Below are 22,064 nucleotides of genomic sequence, written 5' to 3'. Positions count from 1 at the left end.
TGGGATTTTAAAACAAGCATTTCCTTTCCAGTAGTGGGATAGTAATGTTTTCGCTTGGGTGGTGGTGTTAGTGCCTAGCTATTGGGAATTGATGGGTTTCCTTAGAATTTCCTATCCAGCCTATATCACAAGATTAATAGATGCCTGACTCACCGGACTCGTTGTCATGACAAACACTAATATAGAGTTTCCCCTTCCCCAGATGGTAGAAATTTCATAGCAACCTGTTTCTTTTGGTAAAGAGAACAGAGGTCAAAGCCAAACTGTGGCTTTTAAAAGCATTCGCAGTTTTACAGATTTTGTGCTCCTGCTAGCGGTATTGATGTTGCACTACCATAAACTCCTGCTTGTGCAACATAACTAGCACAGCAGGGAAAAGCAGCGATAAAAGTGAGAGGAATAAAAACGATTCAACCTGCTAAAGCGACAATCATTTTAAATGCCTCGGCAAATAAAAAGGTTTTCACCTGGCACCAAAAGGAATACAGTAGGCACAAGATGTCCCTTCTTCCCTCCCTCCTCGCCTCCCTCCCTCAAGAGGACATACGAACATTGGGTTGCCACCAGAGAGAAGGCCTGCCCTATTGTACATGCATAATGCACTTACTCTATAGATTAAATGTGGAAAAGGACCTCCTCTGACAATCTTAGTGCATGGGCAGGTAAGAGCGGAACCACCGTATCACCGTATTTCCCAGCAGAGCTTGTCGAGCAAGATATCATGGCTGATGATATCAAAAGCCACTGAGAGATCAAGGGGAATCAACAGGGTTGCACTGCCCTGTGTCTCTCTCTCTACAAGAGGTCAGGGCGACTAAGGCTATTTCAGTGCCAAACCCTCGCTTAAACCCAGATTGAAGTGGATCAAGGTCAGGGGTGGACAGAAGGTAGATCTCCAGATGTTTGAGATTTCAACTCCCAGGATTCATGACCATTGGCTATGCTGTCAGGGGCTTATGGGAGTTGACATTGAAAACAGCTGGAGATGTCTCTTCTGCCCATCCTTGGTCTAAGTACTCCATCATCCATCAGTGCCTGGAGTGGGCCACCTGCCCCCCTTGAGCACCTTGCCCAAAAGTGGATACTACTTTTGATCTGTTTTGTTACTTGAGTCCTGTAGAGCTGTTACTGTCATGCTTTGGGTGCAGGTAAGAAGCTGGTGAGTGGTTCTGCCTGATTGCAGAAGGGGAGCAGAGTACCACTGCCCACCACTATTTGTACCACTTGCCAGCTCAAATATTCTTGTTACTGGCAACCCTTGTGAAGTCTCCTCTCTAGACAGGAGCTACATGCCCAGAATCTAGCTCATAACAATAAAGCGAAGAAGTTGCTCTCCTGGACATACTTGCATGCTGTTTGTGAACATGAACTCTGGGAGCTGTGCAGAACACACCCATATGCAGGCCTTTTTCTAGGAAATGTCGGTGGAAGTATCAGTGGTGTTCCCCTCTTTTAATTACACACATTAAGGGGAGGGAAGTGGAGCATTTCCCACTGCTTAGTACTGCAAATATACATGAATTTTGCCAACTTGCTTCAGTGTGATATTCCTGCTGTCCCTCATTAATTCCGTTTTTTTTCTTGTTTCCAGACAGCCTTATTAGACCCAGAAGCTGGTAGACAACATCTCAATTTCGTAAATGCAGGCAGGGCCAAATTTGAATAAATCATTGGTAATCACAAAAGCTTCAGGAGATGTGATGTGCTGGAGAACAAAATGATAATATTTCTTTCTCCCATTTCTTGGCGTTGAATAAAATTAGTGTGAGAGGCCAGGTGCTGGAATGATGGCCTCGGAAGCTCAGAGCCTCTGTTAACAGGGCTATCCATTTTCTAAATCACCTTAATTTGAAGCATGCAATTATTTTCAAAAATAAAAATTAGCATTGCAATATTATTATCTCAGATGGGATTGGAAACTGGTCACATTTTTAAGAGATTGGATTCAAAGGTGGAGAGAGAGAGAGAGAGAGAGAGATTAAAGATAACCTGGATCTATGGATAAGTCATTGACAGCATAGACCCTGGTCACAGGGGCCTTCCCTCCAGGGAAGGAGGGAAAAGGAGCTAGGCTGCACCCCTTTAAGATTTGACAGGAGTGTTGACCCCCTCCCCCTTCCCATCTCAATCTGCCCATGTTTTGAGATCATCTGCGAAAGCTCTCCTTCAGGTGCTTTCTTTGCTGGAGGTATGGTGTTCCTAAACAAGGGAGGGCTTTTTCAGAGGTGGGGCCCTAGCTATGGAATAATCTCACCTGACCAACTTTACAATCTTTTCATCACCAGGTAATGACGTTTTTGCTTATCCAGGCATTGTAAGTTAATTTTTATGGATTGTACTCAATTTATTTATTATTGGATTCTGCCTAACTTTTATTGTACGCTGCCCTCAAATCCAAAAGGGTTCAAAGGCGGTATATTTTTATTTATTTATTATTTGTATTTATTAGACACCCATAAAACATGTTCCTGAGGCATCATACAATTGTTTTAAAATGGAACCCCAAACAAGAAAGCACAAAGTTCTAAAAGCACAACAATACAAAACCAATACTACTAATGCAGATGCAAATACAAAAGCATGGCAGAAATACAAAGCCAGATAAAATACAGTAAAAAATAGGAGCTAAAACCAGTTAATACATAAAGCAGGCATTAAAACCATCAACATATAATAGGGATTAAAATAACACAGATTTAAAAGGCCTAGGATAATAAATAAGTTCCTGGCTGGCTGGGTGTGTACGTGTATGTATGTATGTGTGTATGCTACTATTCTATGAGGGGGTTGGACTCAGTGGTCTTATAGGCCCCTTCCAACCCCACTATTCTATGGTTTTATGAGTGTATGATAACTAGGGGACTAGGAGGCCACCATCAAGAAGGCCCTCTGCCTAGAAGGTATCCTCCAAGCTCCAGAATGAGGAGGCATTCAGAGGAGGGCTTCCGTAGATTACCTTAGGATATGAGTGGGCACATATGGGAGTGCTTCTGCCCTGAAAGGCGGCCAAGAAATATTTTAAATAAATAAAAATAAATAAATGAGGCATTCCATCAGGTACTGAGGTATAAAAATGTTTTCAGTAAATAAATAAGCAAATATATAACAAGATTCAAGGTTGAACAAGGTTCAAGGTGGCAGTGGAAGTGCGTTAAGAAACACCAGCCTAATACAGACATGACAGCCAGACTGTGGCTTAGTCTTCAGAAATGCGCCATGGTCTTGAACACTCTTTCTTCCACTTCTTAATTTGCAGTAGCAATAGTTTGGCATGATGTCCAAATTGGGCAAGTTATGCTTACTGGTAACTATAGTTTTCCTCCAAAACAGAATCAGAAAACTCTTTCAATCCATGGTGACCAGGGCCAGCCCCACCATTAGGCAAGGTGAGGCAGTCGCCTCAAGCGGCAGATGCTGGGGGAGCTGTGTTCAAGTGCCTTGCAGCCTACATTGCACCCCCCAAGTTAGCCTGCTGCCTTCAGGTTCAAGAAAGTGTTCAAGGAGAGAGCTGTGTGCCTTGCAGCCTACATTGCACCCCCCACGTTAGCCTGCTGCCTTCAGGTTCAGTGGAGAAAGTTGCCCCATCATTGGTGTTGAAGACAGATTCCCATGCCAGTACATGGAATGGGAGGGGGAGCCATCTTGTCCTTCACCTCAGGCAGCAAAATGTCTTGGGCCAGCCCTGATGGTGACTGGATCACCTTTAACTTAAAAGCCATGCTACCTAATTTCACATGTGAGAGAGGCTGTAGTTTCTCAGTGGAGAGGGAAATGCACTCTACATTGTGATAGCCTATCTCTACTTTACTCATACTTTACATGTTTGAATCGTTGAGAATAGGTTCCGGAGTTGAGGCTTGGCTCATTTTAAGCCTTGTCACCTAGTCGTCTTTCCTTTAGGAGCCCCTCCAAAGGACAACAGGAAGGAGGCCAAGCCCACATTATATCCTGCACCCTAGAGGGCCAGCCTGACTGCTGTGGCGTAGAGCAGGCTAGCCTTGAATTTACTCTTTTTGGGTTGGATCCAATGTTGTGTGACCAAAAGTCCACTTGCGCAATGGAACTTCTGCTCATGCAACGGAACTTCTGCTCATGCAACAAGACTTAACCATCCTCTCCTCTCCCCCCTGCAAACCCCTTGTGCCCCCAGATCTGCTCCGGAGGGTCCCCCAAGCCTCCGGAGCAGATCTGGGGCAGGTGGGTGGTTGCAGGGGAGAGGGGAAATCTGTTCCACCAACAGTTTCCCTTCCACTGGCAGAATGACACTGTTGGATCCAACCCTTTGTTTGTATGTGTTCAGACATTCTAAGATACTTGGTGAAGCAGGAAGTTTAACCAACACTGTCATTCTAAAAATGAAAGGACAAAGATTTAGAATGATGGTGTCATTCAGCGTTTTTAAAGGCTGTATGAAATACATTTTATGAAAATTGGAGGACTGACCTCTACAGACTTCCTTATCAGAAGGCTGTTTTCATTTATTGTGCAAATGACTTCTGGTAATGCAGACCTTTGAAAGAGAAAGTTGAGTACATGATGGTGGTGATGATGAGAAACAAAAGCTGCTTTTTAAAAACCGCTAGCATTAAAAAGATATCCATATATAATAAATGGCACCAAATTTTCCAGGGAGAAATACTGCAGCATCTAATGCTACTTATTTAAAACTCCTCTCTGCAAGGGATGAATAACATGTTAAATGCATGGCATTGTTTACATAAGAGTTTTATGTTGCCTCCAGCACTGCTCTACAGACGTTACAGACCTTATAACGTTGCCTTCACTTCCAGTACCTGAATAGCAGAAGCATCCTATAGTCTTCTGAATATACATCAAAGAGCTGACTTTTATCTATAAAGTCCTACTATATATGTGTCCTGACAATCTCTGTATTTAGCCAAGAGCTGCCTACTGAGAGTCTCCCCATTTCTCCTTCTCTCAAGCAGGAGCACCTAGGCTGTATACAGACAATAGTGTTTCAGAGACTTGGATGAGTTACTGTGTATCCGTCATTGTTCACAGTACAAAATTGCTGGAGAGAAAGAGAGAGAGAGCTCCTACCATGAACAAACTGGGTTTCTCAAGAAAAGTTCAAATGAACCCCCAGAGGCATAGCCAATTGTCTATACTAGACATATCTACATTTTGGTGTGGATGCCCAACATTTGGCGTCATGTGCAGTTGCCCTGGGATTGCAAAGCAGAGGAGAAACCCACTCAATCAGGTTGCATGCCCTGCCTCCAGGAATACCATTATGGCCAGGGGAAAACCAGCCTGGCCCCATCCATCAGCCAGAGAAGGAACAACTGCAGGGACCTTGCTTCCCCTTCCCTGCCAGGAAGAACATTCGTCTCCAACTCCCAGTTTCCCTCAGACTACAGAAGTGAGGGGAAGCACACACTAGCCCAGTCTTCCCCAGTCTGTTGGACTCCAACTCCCAGGATCCTTGGCCATGCTGGCTGGGGCTGATGAGAGTTGAAGTCCAAAACATCTGGAGGGCACCAGGCTGAGGAAGCCTGCTCTAGTCTCTGCCACCAGCCAGAGGAACAAGGACTGCTGGGCCAATTGTAGCACCTCTACCTCAGCAAGACCATCAGCAAAGTGAAGATCAGCCCTGGCCCCAGCTGCATATAAATGCCTGTCTACAATTCACCACTTTGTTCTGGCATTGCCAGACTGATCTCCCTCTTCTTCTTTTTCCAGTCCCCTTCTGTTGTGTATCTTGTCTTAGTTTGCAAGCATCAGGGCAGAGCCTGCCTTTCTTTTTATCTATCTATCTATCTATCTATCTATCTATCTATCTATCTATCTAATCTATCATCTATCTATAAAAAATAAATGTGGGAGACAATACCTTTCTGAGAAGTCAGATAAAATATAATTCAATTAAAAATTATGAGTAGTATTGAGTTGTCTGCACAACTTGATTCATAAAGCATTTTACTGGATTTTTGTATTTTCAGGATGTAAAGAAGTCCGTTTTCAGACTTGCCTAATAATCAGGCTTGGTCACTGCCCAGTTCAGATGCAATGAGAAACCATATGAGAATGAGCCTCACCCGCCCTCCGCCCCAGCTTGCATGTGGCTCCCCACTCCCCTTTTTTCCTCCAGCACAGCCTTAAGGAGGAGATCAGAACCTTCTGCTTTTAGAATAATTAAAGTTTAGCTTGTCATTGGAAGCCTGAACTGTGCTTAATCTTAACTGTGGCTAGTGAAAACAAGCCAGCTTCATAAACCATGGTTTCAAGTTAGCTAAACAATGAGTTAGCATAGTATCTGAACCAGCCCTATGTGTGTACCAAATTATAATGCAGGTAGCTATCAGGATTCTCTACTTATTTGGGGGGATTTTACATTTGCAGCGAAGTGAGAGGTGACTGATCTATTCAATGAACCAATAATTGCAGTGTAAGAAGCAAGTGCTTAAATTACACAGAATGCAACTTAAATTCAAATGCTCCACATTTTGCAGTAGCTAGAGGCTTAAAATGGAGAAGCTGGAGGGAAAAGGTCTTGGCATGATTTGAAAAAATATGAACCCGATAACTAACCTTTGCAGTGGGGTGGATTCCAGTGTACTCAACACTTATTAAATGTAGGAAGAGCTTTTCTATGGCCAGCAAACTGAAAGCAATGTAGTAAGATTTTCTAATGGTGACTGACATTTTTTAAAAGTATTTATTTATTTATTGTTATTTATTACATTTATATCCCGCCATTTTTCCTCTTTAAGAAACCCAAGATGACATACATAATCCTCCTCCTCTCCATTTTATCCTCACAACAACAACCCTGTGAGGTGGGTTGGGCTGAGAGTCTGTGACTGCCCGAAGTCACCCAGTGAGCTTCCATGGCCGAGTGGGGACTAGAACCCAGATCTCCCGGGGCCCCGTCCAACACTCTAGCCACTACACCACACTGGCTCTCTTTTTACATATCAACATTCTTTTTTGAGAGCTAGGAGGTGTTGTGCACAAATAACCTCTTCTCAATTCATTTTGTAATGGTCCGTAATTAATATTAAACAACGGTCCTGACCTTTGGAGGCCACCCAGGTTTTCATCAGCATAGTATTCAGCTGGATAGAATTCATCCTCCTGTTTTCCGAAGTGAGCGTTCTAAACTCCAAGCAGTTTTTGTGAATGCATCACTAGAGAGGTGGGAGGAAGCAGTTCTGTTTTGTATCTTCTCTTAGTCAAATAGACTGTGCAGCTGCTAATGAATAAGCACCAGCATATAAAGCATTTTCTCCCCATCAAACATGGCTACTGTCATTAAAATTAGATGATAGAGTAAAGCTGTAAGTTTATTGCACTCATTCAAAGGACATTTCAATTGCAGCTGCCAGTGTGCAAAACAGCCTTCCCCAACCTCAAGATGTGTTGGCCTACAGCTCCAACACACCTGGAGGGCATCAGATTCGGGAAGGCTAGTGTAAATCCATATAAAATCCATACACTAATTAGCATAGCCAAGGGGTAGGCAATCTGGTGCCCCCCAGATATTTTGGACTGTAACTTCCATAAGCCCCAGCCAGCATGGCCTGTAGTCTGGGATTATGGGAGTTGTAATCCAAAAACTCTGGAGGGCACCAGGCTACTTACCCCTGGCACAAGACTGACCAGGTACAAAAGAGGACAGGGCTCCTGAACCTTTTAATAGTTTTGCAGAAGAGAGAATTTCAGCAGATGCAGCTTCTTTCACCCTTGTGTGGCAAGCTGCACCTGCCAACAGCGTTGTACACAACCATTCAAGGTACAGAAGCCTAACTTTCATTTGCATCGGGTCACCCTATGTTCTACACTGAGGGAAGCTCAAACAGTAAAGATCAAAGTTCCTCACTGCAAGCCTCCCCAGGGGTGGCCAAGGCAAAATAGGTGGCAGGGTTGAACACTGTCAAATGGAGAGGGGCATATCATTGATGCAGTTGTTCATTTTCATCTTGCGTATTGTGTTGTTGTTTTGTGGACGTTGTAAGGTTTACATAAAAAATAACAAGGAGGAGGGACAGAGGGATCATAAGGTCTTTATTGGCTTTTTGGAAGGAAGGGCACTGACAGTAAGTTTGTACATTGTCGTCATCTTATAAAGCACCTACAGTTTTCTGTGTAGTGGCAAGAGTGTTGGACTAGCAGCTGGGAGATCCGGGTTCTGGTCTCCACTCGGCCATGGAAGCTCACTGGGTGACTTTGGGCCAGTCACACACTCTCAGCCCAACCCACCTCACAGGGATGTTGTTGTGAGGATAAAATGGAGAGGAGGAGGATAATGTAAGCCGCCTTGGGTTCCTTGCAAGAGGAAAAAAGGCAGGGTATAAATGCAATCAATCTTTCAGTCAATCAATCAATCAATCAAGTAGACGTAATACAAAAGGGAAAAAATGTAGAGGGAAGAGGAAAGCAAGCAAAATAAGGCAGCAGGCACTGAAGGTACATAATCTCGGCAGTATCATCTGATCTGAATAGGTGAACTTTCCTGCCCATAAGTGTGCATATGCACATAACCCAGCAGCCCTTAGTCTCCTCGCTGATGGCAGAGGCCAATGTGTGCTTCCATTCAGCTGTGCAGTCCCAGTTCCTGGCAGGGAGGGGGAAAGCAAGCTCCATGCAGCTGCTGCTTCTTTGGCAGATGGATGGGCCAGGCTGGTCTGGCCCTTGCCATGAGATTAAATTTGGGAGACAGTGGGTGGAGCTCCTCAGAAGAGAAGACTGAGGGGAGATAGGGTAGCGCTCTTCAAGTACTTGAAAGGCTGTCACAGAGAGGAAGGTCAGGATCTCTTCTTGATCTTCCCAGAGTGCAGGACACAGAATAATGGGCTCAAGTTAAAAGAAGCCGGATTCCGGCTGAGCATCAGGAAAAATGTCCTGACTGTTAGAGCAGTATGACAATGGAACCAATTCCCTAGGGAGGTGGTGGGCTCTCCCACACTAGAGGTATTCAAAATGAAGCTGGACAGCTACCTGTCAGGGATGCTTTGACTTGGATTCCTGCACTGAGCGGGGGGTTGGACTCGATGGTCTTATAGGCCCCTTCCAACCCTACTATTCTATGGTTCTATGAGTGTCCCTTGGTCCCCTGGCCAGTGGCAGACCAAGAGTATGCTTCCCTTCAAGACTGCAATCCGAGGGCAACAGAGAATAGAATCCTGTTATATAGAAGAAACAAAGATACGGTCAGCTTACCCCACAGAGTTCATTTGACACTAAGAAGGATCTGCACTAGAGTGACCAGATAACAATTGAAGGTTTGACTCCTCCCCTTTCAATAGGTGTGTTGCAGAGAGAATTTTGGCAAGTGAAACTTGTTTCACTCCTGCCACACAGTAACATGACAAGCGACGCTGCATTTTTCGTCTGGTATTAAACAGGGAATAGCAGAAGGTTGTTATAGGTCCTCCATGTATCTAGTCACTCTGGACCAGTCTTCCCCCAACCTATTGCTGTCTAGATATTTTGGCCAACCAGCATGGCCAATGGAGAATGATGGGAGTCTGACACATCTGGAGGGAACCATGTTGGGGAAGGCCACTGTAGACGTCTGCCCCCCTCCTCCACCCCTTGGCTGAATCTCTGTTAGAAATTCCAGCACTGCTTTTCCTGCCAGGATTTCCAACATGCAATAATATGGCCACTCCTGTATCTGTTTTTTAAATGTGACAAAAGTGTTACAGTGCCATCTTATTTGTATGCCTCTGTTTGTTTAGTTGCATAAGGCAAGGGGTTTTGTGGTCTCCCACACGCTGCTGTGCTGTGGACTGAGGTGGTGGGAGGTGACGCTGAGTCACTGGTACGTCTGCTAAGTCAGGTGCTTCGATGCTTCTGATCTGGCAAGCTGAGGGGAGCAGGTGCTGTTAACGGATGAAGTGGAGAGATGTCTCGGCAGAGCTCATGAGGCAATGAGCAGCAGCGGCCTGTGAGAAAAGCTGCCTGTGGAAGTATCTCTGTGCCTCTGGCAGTCTCATGTGAGAGCCTTAGTTCTCTCTTCTGTGGCTACCTTTTCTAGATGAAGCATTTCTTATAAGAGTAAATAGAAATTATACACATGGCTATCAACAAGTCTGAACACATCATATGAACACATCATAGTGAAGAATCAAGAATATAGGAAGAATATAGGAAGCTGCCCTATACTGAGTCAGGCCATGGGTCAATAGCCCAGTATTGTCGACAATGACTGGCAGCGACTTTCCAGAGTTTTAGGTGGGAGTTTCCCGGACCTACCTGGTGTCAGAATGGGATTGTCTTTTCCCTTCTTACTCAACACCACAACAGACAAAGTTTCAGGATAATACTACTTTATTTTGCTAGAACTTAGGCTCTCTACAAATGCAGATTCAAGGAAAACTCTGAGGCTGCCCTCAGGCTCTAAACAACTAATCAACAATCTCTAAGCAGAGGAGATGAACCAGAGGAAGAGTAAGGGCTCCTTCACACAGAGCTTACACCCTGCAATTGAGATTGCTCTTTCACAGAAGTTTGCAGGCTCTTTACATGACGCCGTGACCCTCCTGCACTAAATGCCCTTTGTTCCATTTCTAACTAGATCACAGATAATGGGCTATCAAATTACCCTGTTGTGTTCCGCTTCAGTTTCCTCCATGAAAAGCATTAAAGTGGCAAGAAGAGGAGCGAGATCAATGAAAGATAATGGAAGACTCAGATACAGGGAGAAGGAGGGGGGGAGGGGGAAAGGAAGCAAGTGTAAAGGGAGTCAGTTATGATCCTGCATTTAAAACAGAAGCAGAACGCCCCATTTTAAATGCATGATTTTAGGCTTGTGTAGAGATGCCTAAGGTTGCCTGCAGTTTGGGGTATGAATCTCTCAGCCAAGCTAGCTTTGCAGTGAAGCCCATCCCTTAGGGTGGCTCCCTCCTATGTTGGCTTCCAAGTGTGGCTATCCAGGCGAAGCATCTGAGCCCTGCCCCTAACTTTTCCTGCTTTGCGTCGTGCCCTAGTGTCTCTTAAGTCATGCCCCTCCTCCTCCTCCTTGGAAACTTGCATTCTCATGGTGGAGGGAGGGGGCAGGGACTCAGTCTGGGCCATCTCTGGGAGGACTCTCTTCCAGCCTTTTGGCTCACTAGGGAGGGTCCCTCCCCTGGCCTTTGCTCTAGCTGCTGCTCCAATTCTGACTCAGAATCAGAGCTGTCAGACATCTCAAGGTACTTAGACTCAATCCTGACACCTGGGTCTTGGGGATTGAACCTGGGACCGTCACCATGCAAAGCATGTGCTCTGCCACTGAGCTATAGCCCTTCCTCCCAGACTTCTCCTGGGACACTGTATATATCTGCAAGATAGAGGAACAATTCAAGGCTTCTCCAGTTGCCTCCCTGTCCCTCACACGATTACCACTACATGAGAGGGAGAGCAGGCTAAGGCCTCAGGTCTGAACCAAGCTATTAGTCGTTTTAGAGGGGCTTACATGATCCTTAATGCTGTCCGATCTTGGTTCAGTTGGCTGCTATTTTCCTTAACAGGCCTCTTGATTTACCAGGATGAGTCAAAGGTCGATAGTGCAGGCTCAGCACATTCCATATTAACAAGCTGGGGTGTCTTATCAGGATGTGCTTGGAAGTGGAGTTTGCTTGCCTTAAAGCTGCAAGTGTCTGTGGTGGGAAAGTTTTGGTTGTTTCCCTTCTGAACAAGCACTGTTAGTCTATGCTGGGAATGAACACTAATTATTGCTTGCTGCTGTCATGCTGCCTCACTGCTGATATGTGTGGTATAAAACCCATTTTATCCCATGGCTCTGGGTTCAGAGAAGCTGTCTGATCCAACCACTGGGTACGCCTGTGTGCTGATTGTACTCAGTAAAGTACTCCTTGTAAGTAAACCTGGATCTGATTTATCACTATCTTGGCACCTCTAAATTAAGAGTTCGAAGCCTACTACAGGGGAAATACAGCAGGTGAGAGCCTGTTGGCCCTGTGCCTTCTGCTGGGTCCCCATCACCAGCTTAATTGCTTTCCCCATGCTGGAAATGTGGACAACTGCAGCTGGGAGCCTTCAGTGCTCATGAAAATGGCACAGGTGTGTCCTGATGGGGTGCATCCAATGGGCTCCTTCCCACATACCCCCTCACAAGGGGGAATGAGGGAAGGGGAGGGAAGGGGAAGCACAAGGTGAGGGAAGAGGAAAGAACTGAAAAGGATTTCAGTCTTTCAGATTATTTGCAGCACTGAGCTCAGTTTTCAGGGAGGAAAAACAAATTCAAGCAAAATCAATTGTGGGTTGCCATCCCACAGAGAAGACAAGGAGGGAGCGAAGCTGGATCCTGACTTAGTCCGTGCCTTAGGGAGCTAGTCCTCAAGAGGTGCTGGCTCAGGGCTTTGCTCACCCCTAGATTTTCTCCATCAGGAAAAGCAAGGGAAGAGTCATCATACAAGAAAATGTATGATGACTTCCCAGCACCATGCCTATCATATAGTAGACCCAAGCCATGACAAGCAACTGACACAGTTGCATCTCTTCTCACAACTTCTGGCCTGATTTTACTTCAACACCAACCTCATAAAAGTCAGCCAAGCTGTTTTGTTCATGATATTAATCAGTGATGATGCCACTTTTCTGCAAAGGGACATTCCAAGGACATTGCCACCCTAGTCCAAAGAAATGGTATTTTTCTCCATTAACTGATCGGCATATGTACAAAAGCCAGTAGCTGCAAAATTGAAAATAGCCAATTCCTAATTAATCTTTCTATTTCACCATAAACCATAATATCCCTGTCACTGAAATAAAAAGATGGGAGTTTTATGGAAGACAATCTGTCTATTTCATGCCACAGATTTTAAAAGAGGAGGGGAGAGGAAACTCACCAAGAGGCAAATATATGCAAATCAGTTTCATTTATCATTTTTATAGGTAGTTTCGGAGAAAAACTAATTAAAGTAATTACAAGTTATTTCTTTTTTGGTTTGGCACATAATAAACCCTCCTGAATATATAATCATTGTCATTAATATGATAAGTGAAAAATAAAATGGATATTCCCTTTGCTCTTCCATATTTTTAATATATACCGCCATATTTGCTAAAAAACCTTCAAGGTGGTGCACAGCAATTTAGAACAATAGAACCTTAAAACAACAATAAGAAGAACAATAAAAACAGTAAAACATTAATACAGATACATAATTTAAAAGGCTAAATTAAAAAGTTGCATCTTCACACCCTTTCTAAAGGCTAAGACAGTTGGGGAGGCGGAGCACTTTTGGTACTTAAGGGAGTACCTTGCACAGTTTGGGAGCAATGCAGGAGGAACTCTTTCATGTGTGCCTGACAAACAGGCCTCTACAGGTAAGAGTGTCCTCAAAAGGGCCTCTCCTGCAGATCTTAATACGTGAGCAGGTTTGTAACAAGACAGGCAGTCCCTTAGATAGCCAGATCCTAAGCTGTTTAGAGCTTTTAAGGGTAAAAGGATTGGAGTCCACCCAGAGAAGAGCCTTCAGTGTGGTGGCCCCCTTTCTATGGAACTCCCTGACTCTGGAGGTCAAGGAGGCACCAATGTTGCGTTGGTTTTGGTGCCTCCTGAAAATATCTTTCAAGAAGCTTTCCTTGACTGACCAGTCTTGGTTGTTATTGGTACTCTGTGTTAAAAACAAATTTTTTAATATGGTGTTTTATTGTTTTTACATTTTTATCTTTTATTGTTCACCACTCTGGAATCTGTTTAGATGTAGAACAGTATATAAATGTTCTTAAACAAATAAAATCAGCACCTTTAATAGAGCCCAGAAAGCAATAGGCAACCAGTGCAGGTCTTCCAAGGCAGGAGTAATATGGTTGCAATATGTGGCAGCATATTTCACCCCCCAAAACACACACACACACACACACACACACACACTATTAAGGACTTGAAGTATGGATACACAGCAGTTGTGTACACCTTCCGTTATAAAACATTACCTTTTAAAAACTAACTACTGTGCCTTTAGAAATGTCTGTACATTCACCAACTGCTTGTAGAATCTGTGACTAGTGTCTCATGTTTCTGCATACCAGTCCAGTTATCTACATAAAGCTAGATGTACTCCAGGGGAAGGCAACCGCAATTGCGGGGACAAGGGATGAACCCCCAGCCCTCAGCAGGTCAAATGGTCAAAGGGGATGTGGGTATGCCCCTGATGTCAAAACGGGTGTGACCATGCCCCCCGACATAATTTGGTGCCCTGTGGGTGCATTGAGAGGATGTTCCTCCTGGCATGGCAACCAGGAACCAGCTTCACTGTGCGCAAGTCTTCTCCCATTGGAGAAGACCTGCTTGCAGTGAAGCTGCTTCACCTGCCCCATGCCTTCTATTGGGGAAAGGATGCAGGGCAGGTGAAGATTTCCGTCCCCAGCAGGCATGTTGGAAAGATGATCCTTTCTGCTGGGAACTGTCTTCCCTGAGCAGCACTCATGTGCAGGGGAATCCCCACTGTTATCACCGAACACAGATTGGAGATAACAGTGGGGATTCCTCCAAGGGGCGGTGCTTGGAGGCCAAGTCACATGTCCTGGAGGAAACCAGGAAGGGTCATGGACTCAATGGCTAACACTGTGGGCCAAATTTGGCCTATGAGCCGAATTAGGCTCATGGGCCAGAGGTTGCCCTCCCTTGTCATATACGATGCCCAGCATCAGTGTAGCTATAGCTACCGTGTGTCAGATAAACAGTGCAAGTCCTTCCTGCCTCTTAGCTGCAATAGTTTCTTTGAAACAGCTGGTATTATAAGCCCAACCCATTTTGGCGTCTGAGCATACCTTTCAGCCCCCTCCCAGCTCAATACCTCAAACGGTATTGTCAGCAGTCACCATTGCACTCTCGCCATCCCACATTCAAAAGTTGCTACATCAAACAAGTACAGGAGGTGATGGCTGGGATCCTGAGTTTGCGTCTGCAAGCAGGAGCATCCTCTGAGTGGAAGTACACTTATAGGTTACTCCCACCAGGGGAAGTGGGGGAAGTGACTTTCACCAATCCTCTCTTTCCCCTGCAAGCCCCTGTGCCTCTGGAAATCTACTCTGGAGGATTTGGGGAGCCTCTGTAAAAAAGGGGAAGGGCTGCAGGGGAGGAAGGAATTGGCGAAAATTGCCTCCCCACCCCCTTCCACCAGCAGGATTATCTGCTGGATCTCAGTCCCATCCATGACTGGAAGGAGCCCTTCCATTCATGGAAGCCTAGTTAATGTTCAGATACCTGATTTATACCTCTTAAGGGGAGCGGGGATGTGATTGGAGACCAGGTCAGCTATTCAGAAGCACACACACCTGTATAATGTAGGACCAAGATCAGTACTGAAAGTAGGTGAGTCTGTTTTATTCCAAGTTGCATGGAAATGTAAGTCTCCAGAATTGACTCTTCAGAAGGAAATTGATAAATGGTCATATTGTGCAGAGCATAACGAAGATATATCTAACCGTTCTAGAAGCTTGTGCAGTCTGCTAGCTGGTGGCAAAAAACAGGCATTTCCCCAACAGCCACATCATGCTATTGTTGATTTAAAATCCCATTGATGAAGGTACCTGAATTCACACCTGTTTGCAAGGTGGGGTCTGAAAATGACCATTTGAACTTGGGCATCAATTGGAGATGCTGGAGAAAGTGGAGCTGGGCAAGTGAGGGTGGGATGGGGGCAGCAAGGGAGACACAGTAGTTTTAGGGACCTGATGTTTCTTTTAGACATAGCCCTTTTAGACATAGCCCTGCCAGCCTACTTGCTCTACCAATATATTTGTACAAGGATGTTGCACCTCTTTCAGACTGAGGGGCAAATTTCATTTTGGAGAAACTCTCAGAGACTTCATTCCAGTGAAGGGTGGAGATGAAGGCAAAGGGGGTGTGGCCAAAGGCAAAAGGGACAGGGCCAAAAATGCCAGCATATTTTAGCGAAGCTTTAGGAGAGGCATTTCAACCTTTTATAATGGGGAAAAAACTGCACAAATGCTGAAAAAACACCCAATAATCGGTGGTCGGGGAGAAAAGGATGGGGCCAGGGGAAGGAGTGTGGCCATCTGGGGAACCCTGGAGGGTTAAATTGGGATTGCAGGAAGGCCAGATTTGACCCCAGGCCTGAGGTTCTGCACTCTTGTGTCCCTAGTACTTTTTCCATGCAAGTGAACTGATATTGTAAAAAATAGGTCGGAGTTTTATACTGCTCAGGGAAGCAGGGAGCAAAACAGAAAACAAAACAAAAAAACAGTAGCTTGATAGCTTTTATTGCTCTGTACTAAAATGCATGCAATTAAAAACATACACTTTTACAGGGGACACTCAAGCATCTCTGTAAGCTGGTGCTGAAAGAAAGCTGTGTCCCAGCTCACCTTTCAGTACAACAATACTTTTAAATTGCTCCAGCCGGTTTCCATTCTTTGATCCCAATATAATCCTGTCACATCAACATAAATTCTCCTCGGCGTGGTAGTTTCAGTGAGCATTTTCTGAAATTTGACATTCCAGTCATAAAATTGGCAAGTTGCAGGGTTTTTTCTTTATTGAATGTTTACTAGTTGCCAGGGTTTATTATAATCAAAATGCTTAAGGCCTGCTTGTTCTCAGGCACAAAGGATACTCTGAGAGTTCAGACTCGCAGAAATGAAATGCTAGAACTTGGCATTCTCTCTAAATCTGTTGTGACAATCCAGTTTCATGCATGATAGTACATTAAATTATAAGGACTTCAGTCAAATGAACAGTGCTGATTGCAAAAAGAGAGAGATCCTGTCATTATCAGGGGAAATTACATTGATTTTTTATTTACACTGATCATGGTACAAAGCATTTTACACTTAAGATGATTGATAGCTTGGATGACACCGGTCTGCACATGAGTGTAAATACTGCAGAAATAATTGGATGTACTGTTATTCCCACCCCAAATGGATTAAAAGATGTTCCCAGGATCTTTTAAAATGCAAATGGGTTTTGTGCTGCATTTTAAGAGCAGGAACCCTTCCCAAATGGTAGCTCTAAGTGACCAAAAGGTTAAAGATGGTAAGTAGCAGTAAGTGAGAATATTAATATTGACAAAAAATAAAAATAAGGATTGCTTATTGTTGGGATTTGCACACCACCTGATAACTATGGTTATCCTTGGTTCCAATAAGCAATGAATAGAATTTATTACATACCCAGATTCCAGTATACCATGAAATCGAACTATTACAATTACTGGCAGAGACAGTGTAACCCTTTGCATGTTTACTTGAAAATAAGACTCACTGTGTTCATTGGGGCTTACTTCCAGGTTAGCGTGCATAGGATCCCAGCCTAAATCAAAGAGAACATTTACACACTCCAGTAGTTATGCAGATAGGGTGGCCAGGTATCCTACTTTGCAGAGAGCAGTCCTCTGTTTGAAGGACAGTCCTCTGTTTGAAGGAGCTCTGACCTTGGGTGAGGATGCGAATGAGGGGCAGGGTGCAGCTGCAGTGGGTTTGCAGGGGGTCCAGGGAGTGGAAAGTGGCCCCTGCCCCCCACTGGAAGCTGCCCGTCCCTGACTTAGATGCATACATCAATAAACATTGACCTGAGCTTATACCAGGGGTAGGCAACTTTTCTTGGCTATGGGCAGATTTGGCAATTTGAAAAGCTGTCCCGGGCACCATCACAAAATGGCTGCCATAGGAGGCATGGCAAAGGACAAATAACCTGCCCAAAAGACTGAGTATCAAGCAGAGATGGAGTCTGAGCCCCAACACACGAAATAGCTCCTTTGAACCCACAATTTTCAGCACCAACAGAAACATATTACACAGCAATCACAACTGCTGGTAAGAAAATGTCCAGGGCACACTGATGCTCTGGTTCTCATGCCAAAGACATAAACCCCTTTGCTTGTTCATCCTATGTTGCTATACTATGGCTGTTACAAGGAGATTAAAAAAGAACAAACCACCAAAAACACTCTTAATAGGCACTGCGTTTTTGCAGTATAATCTCAATTATATCCAAGATTAGCAGTTGATTCTTGCTGTACATCTCTGACCTCCCCAACCCCACACATGTCTCCATGCACCCCCCCGAGACACAGATGTGCACATTGGCCATGCTACCTGGCTGATGCATGATCACTGTCATTCTGAAGAGGGCCCTGCGTGTTTATAGGTGTATGCATGTAAAACTCCCTCCATGGAGATGCAAACCCGGATTGACAGGATTGGCCATGGAGGAAGTCCTGTGCACATGCATTCAGACATGCATAGGGGGCCCTTCAGACTGATGGCGACTGCATGCTGCTGGGAGACATGACCGATGCATGCCTAGACATACGAAATGCCTGAAGAGGGCTAGAGTGAAATCTCTTCTTGCCCTACCGGATGTAATCAGAAGTGCCACCCCTGGGAAAAAGCTTGGTCAGCAAACATTTTGCCAGCAACGTTTTTCTTCTGAACAGACTTCTTCTGCCTTACTTGCAAGAAGAGATCTGAGGTTCCCATGCCTAATGACACTGCTCTTTCTGCTGAAATAAAGGCAGCCCACCCAAGCCGAGCACATGCCGGGCTCTGGCTTGGGGCAAGGAACTCTAATAGGAATTATTGGCCAAAGCAAGTTCTCACACTCTTTCTCTCTTCAAAGTAGGCCCAGGGGTCCACCTTTGTTCCTGACTATGTGCTGTAAAAGCAGCCTATGCACTGAGGCCTCCATCCACTGTCCTAGAAACTAGGATAGTTTTTCTGCTGTGAATTCATCTGTTGGGGAATAGAAGAGGTTTAAATAAGGACCCAAAAGTTACTTTTCTCAGAAACAGAGGTGATTTATTCCTCTTTGACTTAAATAAATAAATTTGTGTCCATGGCAGTTGTGACTCTCGGGGCGCAATCCTATGCAGTTTTAGACAGAAAAAAAAGTCCTACAATTCCCAGCATGCCCCAGTCAGCTATGGAATTGCTAGGACTCTTTTTTCTGTCTAAACATGCATAGGATCATGCTCTTAAAATACACTAGTTAAAGACTGGTTTTGCTTTTACTTTTTTCCTCATTGCTACAGGCTGTATTTTTGTTGATTGCAGTAAATGAAAATACAATAAAACGACCCATCATTTTATTGTATCTGCATCATTCCAATTTTATTAGTGTATCTTCCTATGATAAACAAAACCCAGACTCTTGACTGTGCAGTGTTGCAAATCTCATCTACCCTGGCCTCGAAAATATTTAAACTCAAATTAAGATTTAAAATGTCAGAAGCAAATGGAGCAGATTAAAAACTGGCACTATTTTTTGGCGGGGGGACTGGAAAACAAACAGGTTCTTGTCTGCTAATCAGCATTGCTAACAGCTGAGGTCAGTTTTAGATCTACATTTTGGGTTGAATATTACAGCAAATAGAAAAGAGAAAACTAAACTTGGACATCTACGCACCACCTACTGTTAGCCTTTCCCCTGGGGGCTTTTTCAGTCTGCAGAAAACCATTATTGATCACACATTGGTTAGGATTTGGGCTCCTCTTCTTGTGTAAATCAATTACTGAAGCAGCTGTTTAAACCCGAACTTTATCAAAAAGCTGTGGAAATTTTAATGGAAACCTCCACGCCTTACACTCTGCATTCCACTTGCTCTGCAGTCCATCTTGCATTCATTTGCACATGCCTCTGAAGCAAAAAAGAATGACAGCAAGGCATTGTTCTTTCCAGAAATCTTCTGCTGCCAGCAGAACTGTCTGACAAAGTACAAAACCAATTTTGTAGGCTGGGTGCTGGATTTCATGCAGCCTGTTTTGGAAGTGCTTGCTGCTTTATACTCTCCTGAAGATCTATTGCCTGCCACAAAGAAGGGAGGAGAAAATATCTTGCTCCAAGTTTCGCAACATTGATTCACTGCAGGAAATGGTTGTTTTCAATTACTGGGCTGCTTTTAGCCTTGGCAGTGGCAGCTGCACCTTTGATCAGATGAACAGTTTAATGCACAGTTGCTTTCTATATTGTGCAGAGCATTAAAATTAGAAAATAAACTTGGGAGTCAAATGCCATCTTTAGACATCAGCAACGAAAATAGATGCTTAAGGTTTGGCAAAGAGGCTTCCGCGATATATCATGTGCGTATACTCCTTTGAGTATTGAATCAGGACCAGCTTATACACAAAATGTGACATCAGTGTGATGTTTGGGTGGGGGAGTCTGAGTTGATGAGCTTGTCTTGCACAGCTTAGCAAAAACACTTTTCAGAATGTCCCCCCATCCTGCACAACCCAGATAAAGTTGCAAAAGGAGGCTCCTACATGTTACAAAAATTGTGTTCTTTCCCTGGTAGTCTTTCCAATTTGTTTACCAAGAACGAGAGGAGGCAGAGATCTGGTCCAACACAATTTTATTCTGCAGAATAAGGCAACCCTTGGGGCTAACGCTCCAACAAAGGTCACAATCAAGTAATGTGATCCAAAAGTTTATATAGGTAAGACCTTTGGGGACTGTCTTATGCTTGCGCTGCACTAATCTCTTTGTCTAGCTGAGAAGGAAACAGAAAGCAGGCAGTGCCTTTCACGTATCTAGGCATGCGCAGAGAGATAGTCTTGTACTCTAACATAATACGTTCTTGGCATTCCTGAGTCTCTGATAAGGCACTGTGTCTTTGTTTGGCATGACAATTTCACACAGAGGTAGAATAGACATAGCCTAGCTTATAACATTATGGGATAACAGACATATTACAACTGAAATTTCTATAACATACGATTCCTACAAAACTTTATTTTCCTAGTCAGAGCTCACCAACATCCATAAATAAGTAGAACACCACATCCAATATATCAAGCATCAATAAATAAACAAATATGCTTTAACAGTGAGTTCAATGCTGTGTCTACAGATTTAAAAACACAAGAGGTAATAGCAGGAAACATTAAAATCAGATGTACCTCTCCCTGAGATAATAAATATAAAAGAAGATGACAGACAACGCAAGACATCCTATTGTCTTCAATACTCCAAGCTTGAATTTTCTTTTCAAAATGGCAGAATTAGTGCATAAACCCTTTTGTCTTCTGATCTACCCATCCATACTTCATTGTCCTCTCATAATTGATTCTGGATCCTTATAGTTTTACTAACCATGTTACTGAAATACTTAGTCAATATGGTGGTGGACCATAGTGTGCAATACCTCAATGGTGCTTCTGCCTCAGAATATTCTGATTCATAGAACTCCTAGAACTGTCAGATGATTACAGCAGCATTAGTTGACTTGGCATGTGCTTAGTTAATGGATTAATTGATTAAATTGAGATATATTTGAAAACTTAGATTCTAATATACAGAATATGGTATAAGTCTTGGATCCAGTCTTAGCTATGCTTCACGTAGACCCAATGAAATCCATGGGACATAGGTTAGTCATGACTAACTTGTCCCACTGATTACAATGGGTCTACTCTGAGCATCTCTAAGTCTGGATCTGACCCAATCTCATTTTTATTGTTTTATTTTTCAATTCCTGTTAAGTAACACACCAGGACCAAAAGAGTTTCAAAATAAAAAAAAACAAGTCTCAGTAATTAAAACTGGCTCCTACCAAGGTCTGGACTGCCTCTTGATGCAGCTTTGCTAAAGTTTAGCAGGTGTGGGCCTGTTCAGTTCCTTGGATGGGAGACCTCTCAAAGCCCCATGCAAGAGAGGCATACAAGTATAATGATGTTTTTCTTTAAAGTGGCCTCTACCAAATAACTCCCCTTCATGGATCACTGCCTTGTTGTGGCAAAGGGGCTTGCGTAACTCAGTGAAGCCATAAGCTATGCCGTGCAGGGCCACCCAAGACGGACAGGTCATGGCAGAGAGTTCTGACAAAATGTGGTCCACTGGAGAAGGAAATGGCAACCCACTCCAGTATTCTTGCCAAGAAAACCCCATGGAACGTATCACAAGGCTAAAAGATATGACGCCGGAAAATGAGCCCCTCAGGTCGGAAGGTGTCCAATATGCTACTGGGGAAGAGCAGAGGGTATTTCCAAGTAGCACCAGAAAGAGTGAAGCGGCTGGGCCAAACCCGAAAGGACACTCAGCTGTGGATGTGTCTGGTGGTGAAAAGAAAATCCGATGCTGTAAAGAACAATATTGTTTAGGAACCTGGAATGTCAGATCAATG

At 44.1% G+C, this 22,064-nt stretch overlaps 1 protein-coding gene across 4 annotated transcripts in view; it reads left to right on the top strand.

Annotated features, from left to right (window-relative positions):
- Positions 1-22,064, top strand: part of HHAT (hedgehog acyltransferase) — a 280,820-nt gene that overhangs the window by 244,462 nt on the left and 14,294 nt on the right. Inside the window, exon 12 of one of the 4 annotated variants that reach the window (XM_084828887.1) lies at positions 1,592-2,478. The exons of the other annotated variants lie outside the window; for them this stretch is intronic. Within the exon in view, the coding sequence (XP_084685013.1) occupies positions 1,592-1,620 (29 nt within the window). The 3' untranslated portion in view covers positions 1,621-2,478. Of the gene's footprint in view, positions 1-1,591; positions 2,479-22,064 lie in introns of those variants that run through there. 4 annotated transcript variants of the gene reach the window in all.

Source organism: Heloderma suspectum, chromosome 1, assembly GCF_057233095.1.
Source record: "Heloderma suspectum isolate Gila_16-S chromosome 1, 16-S_ref, whole genome shotgun sequence".
NCBI lineage: Eukaryota > Metazoa > Chordata > Lepidosauria > Squamata > Helodermatidae > Heloderma > Heloderma suspectum.
Note: the sequence above shows the minus strand (reverse complement) of the source record. Positions and strands in the feature narration are given on the sequence as shown.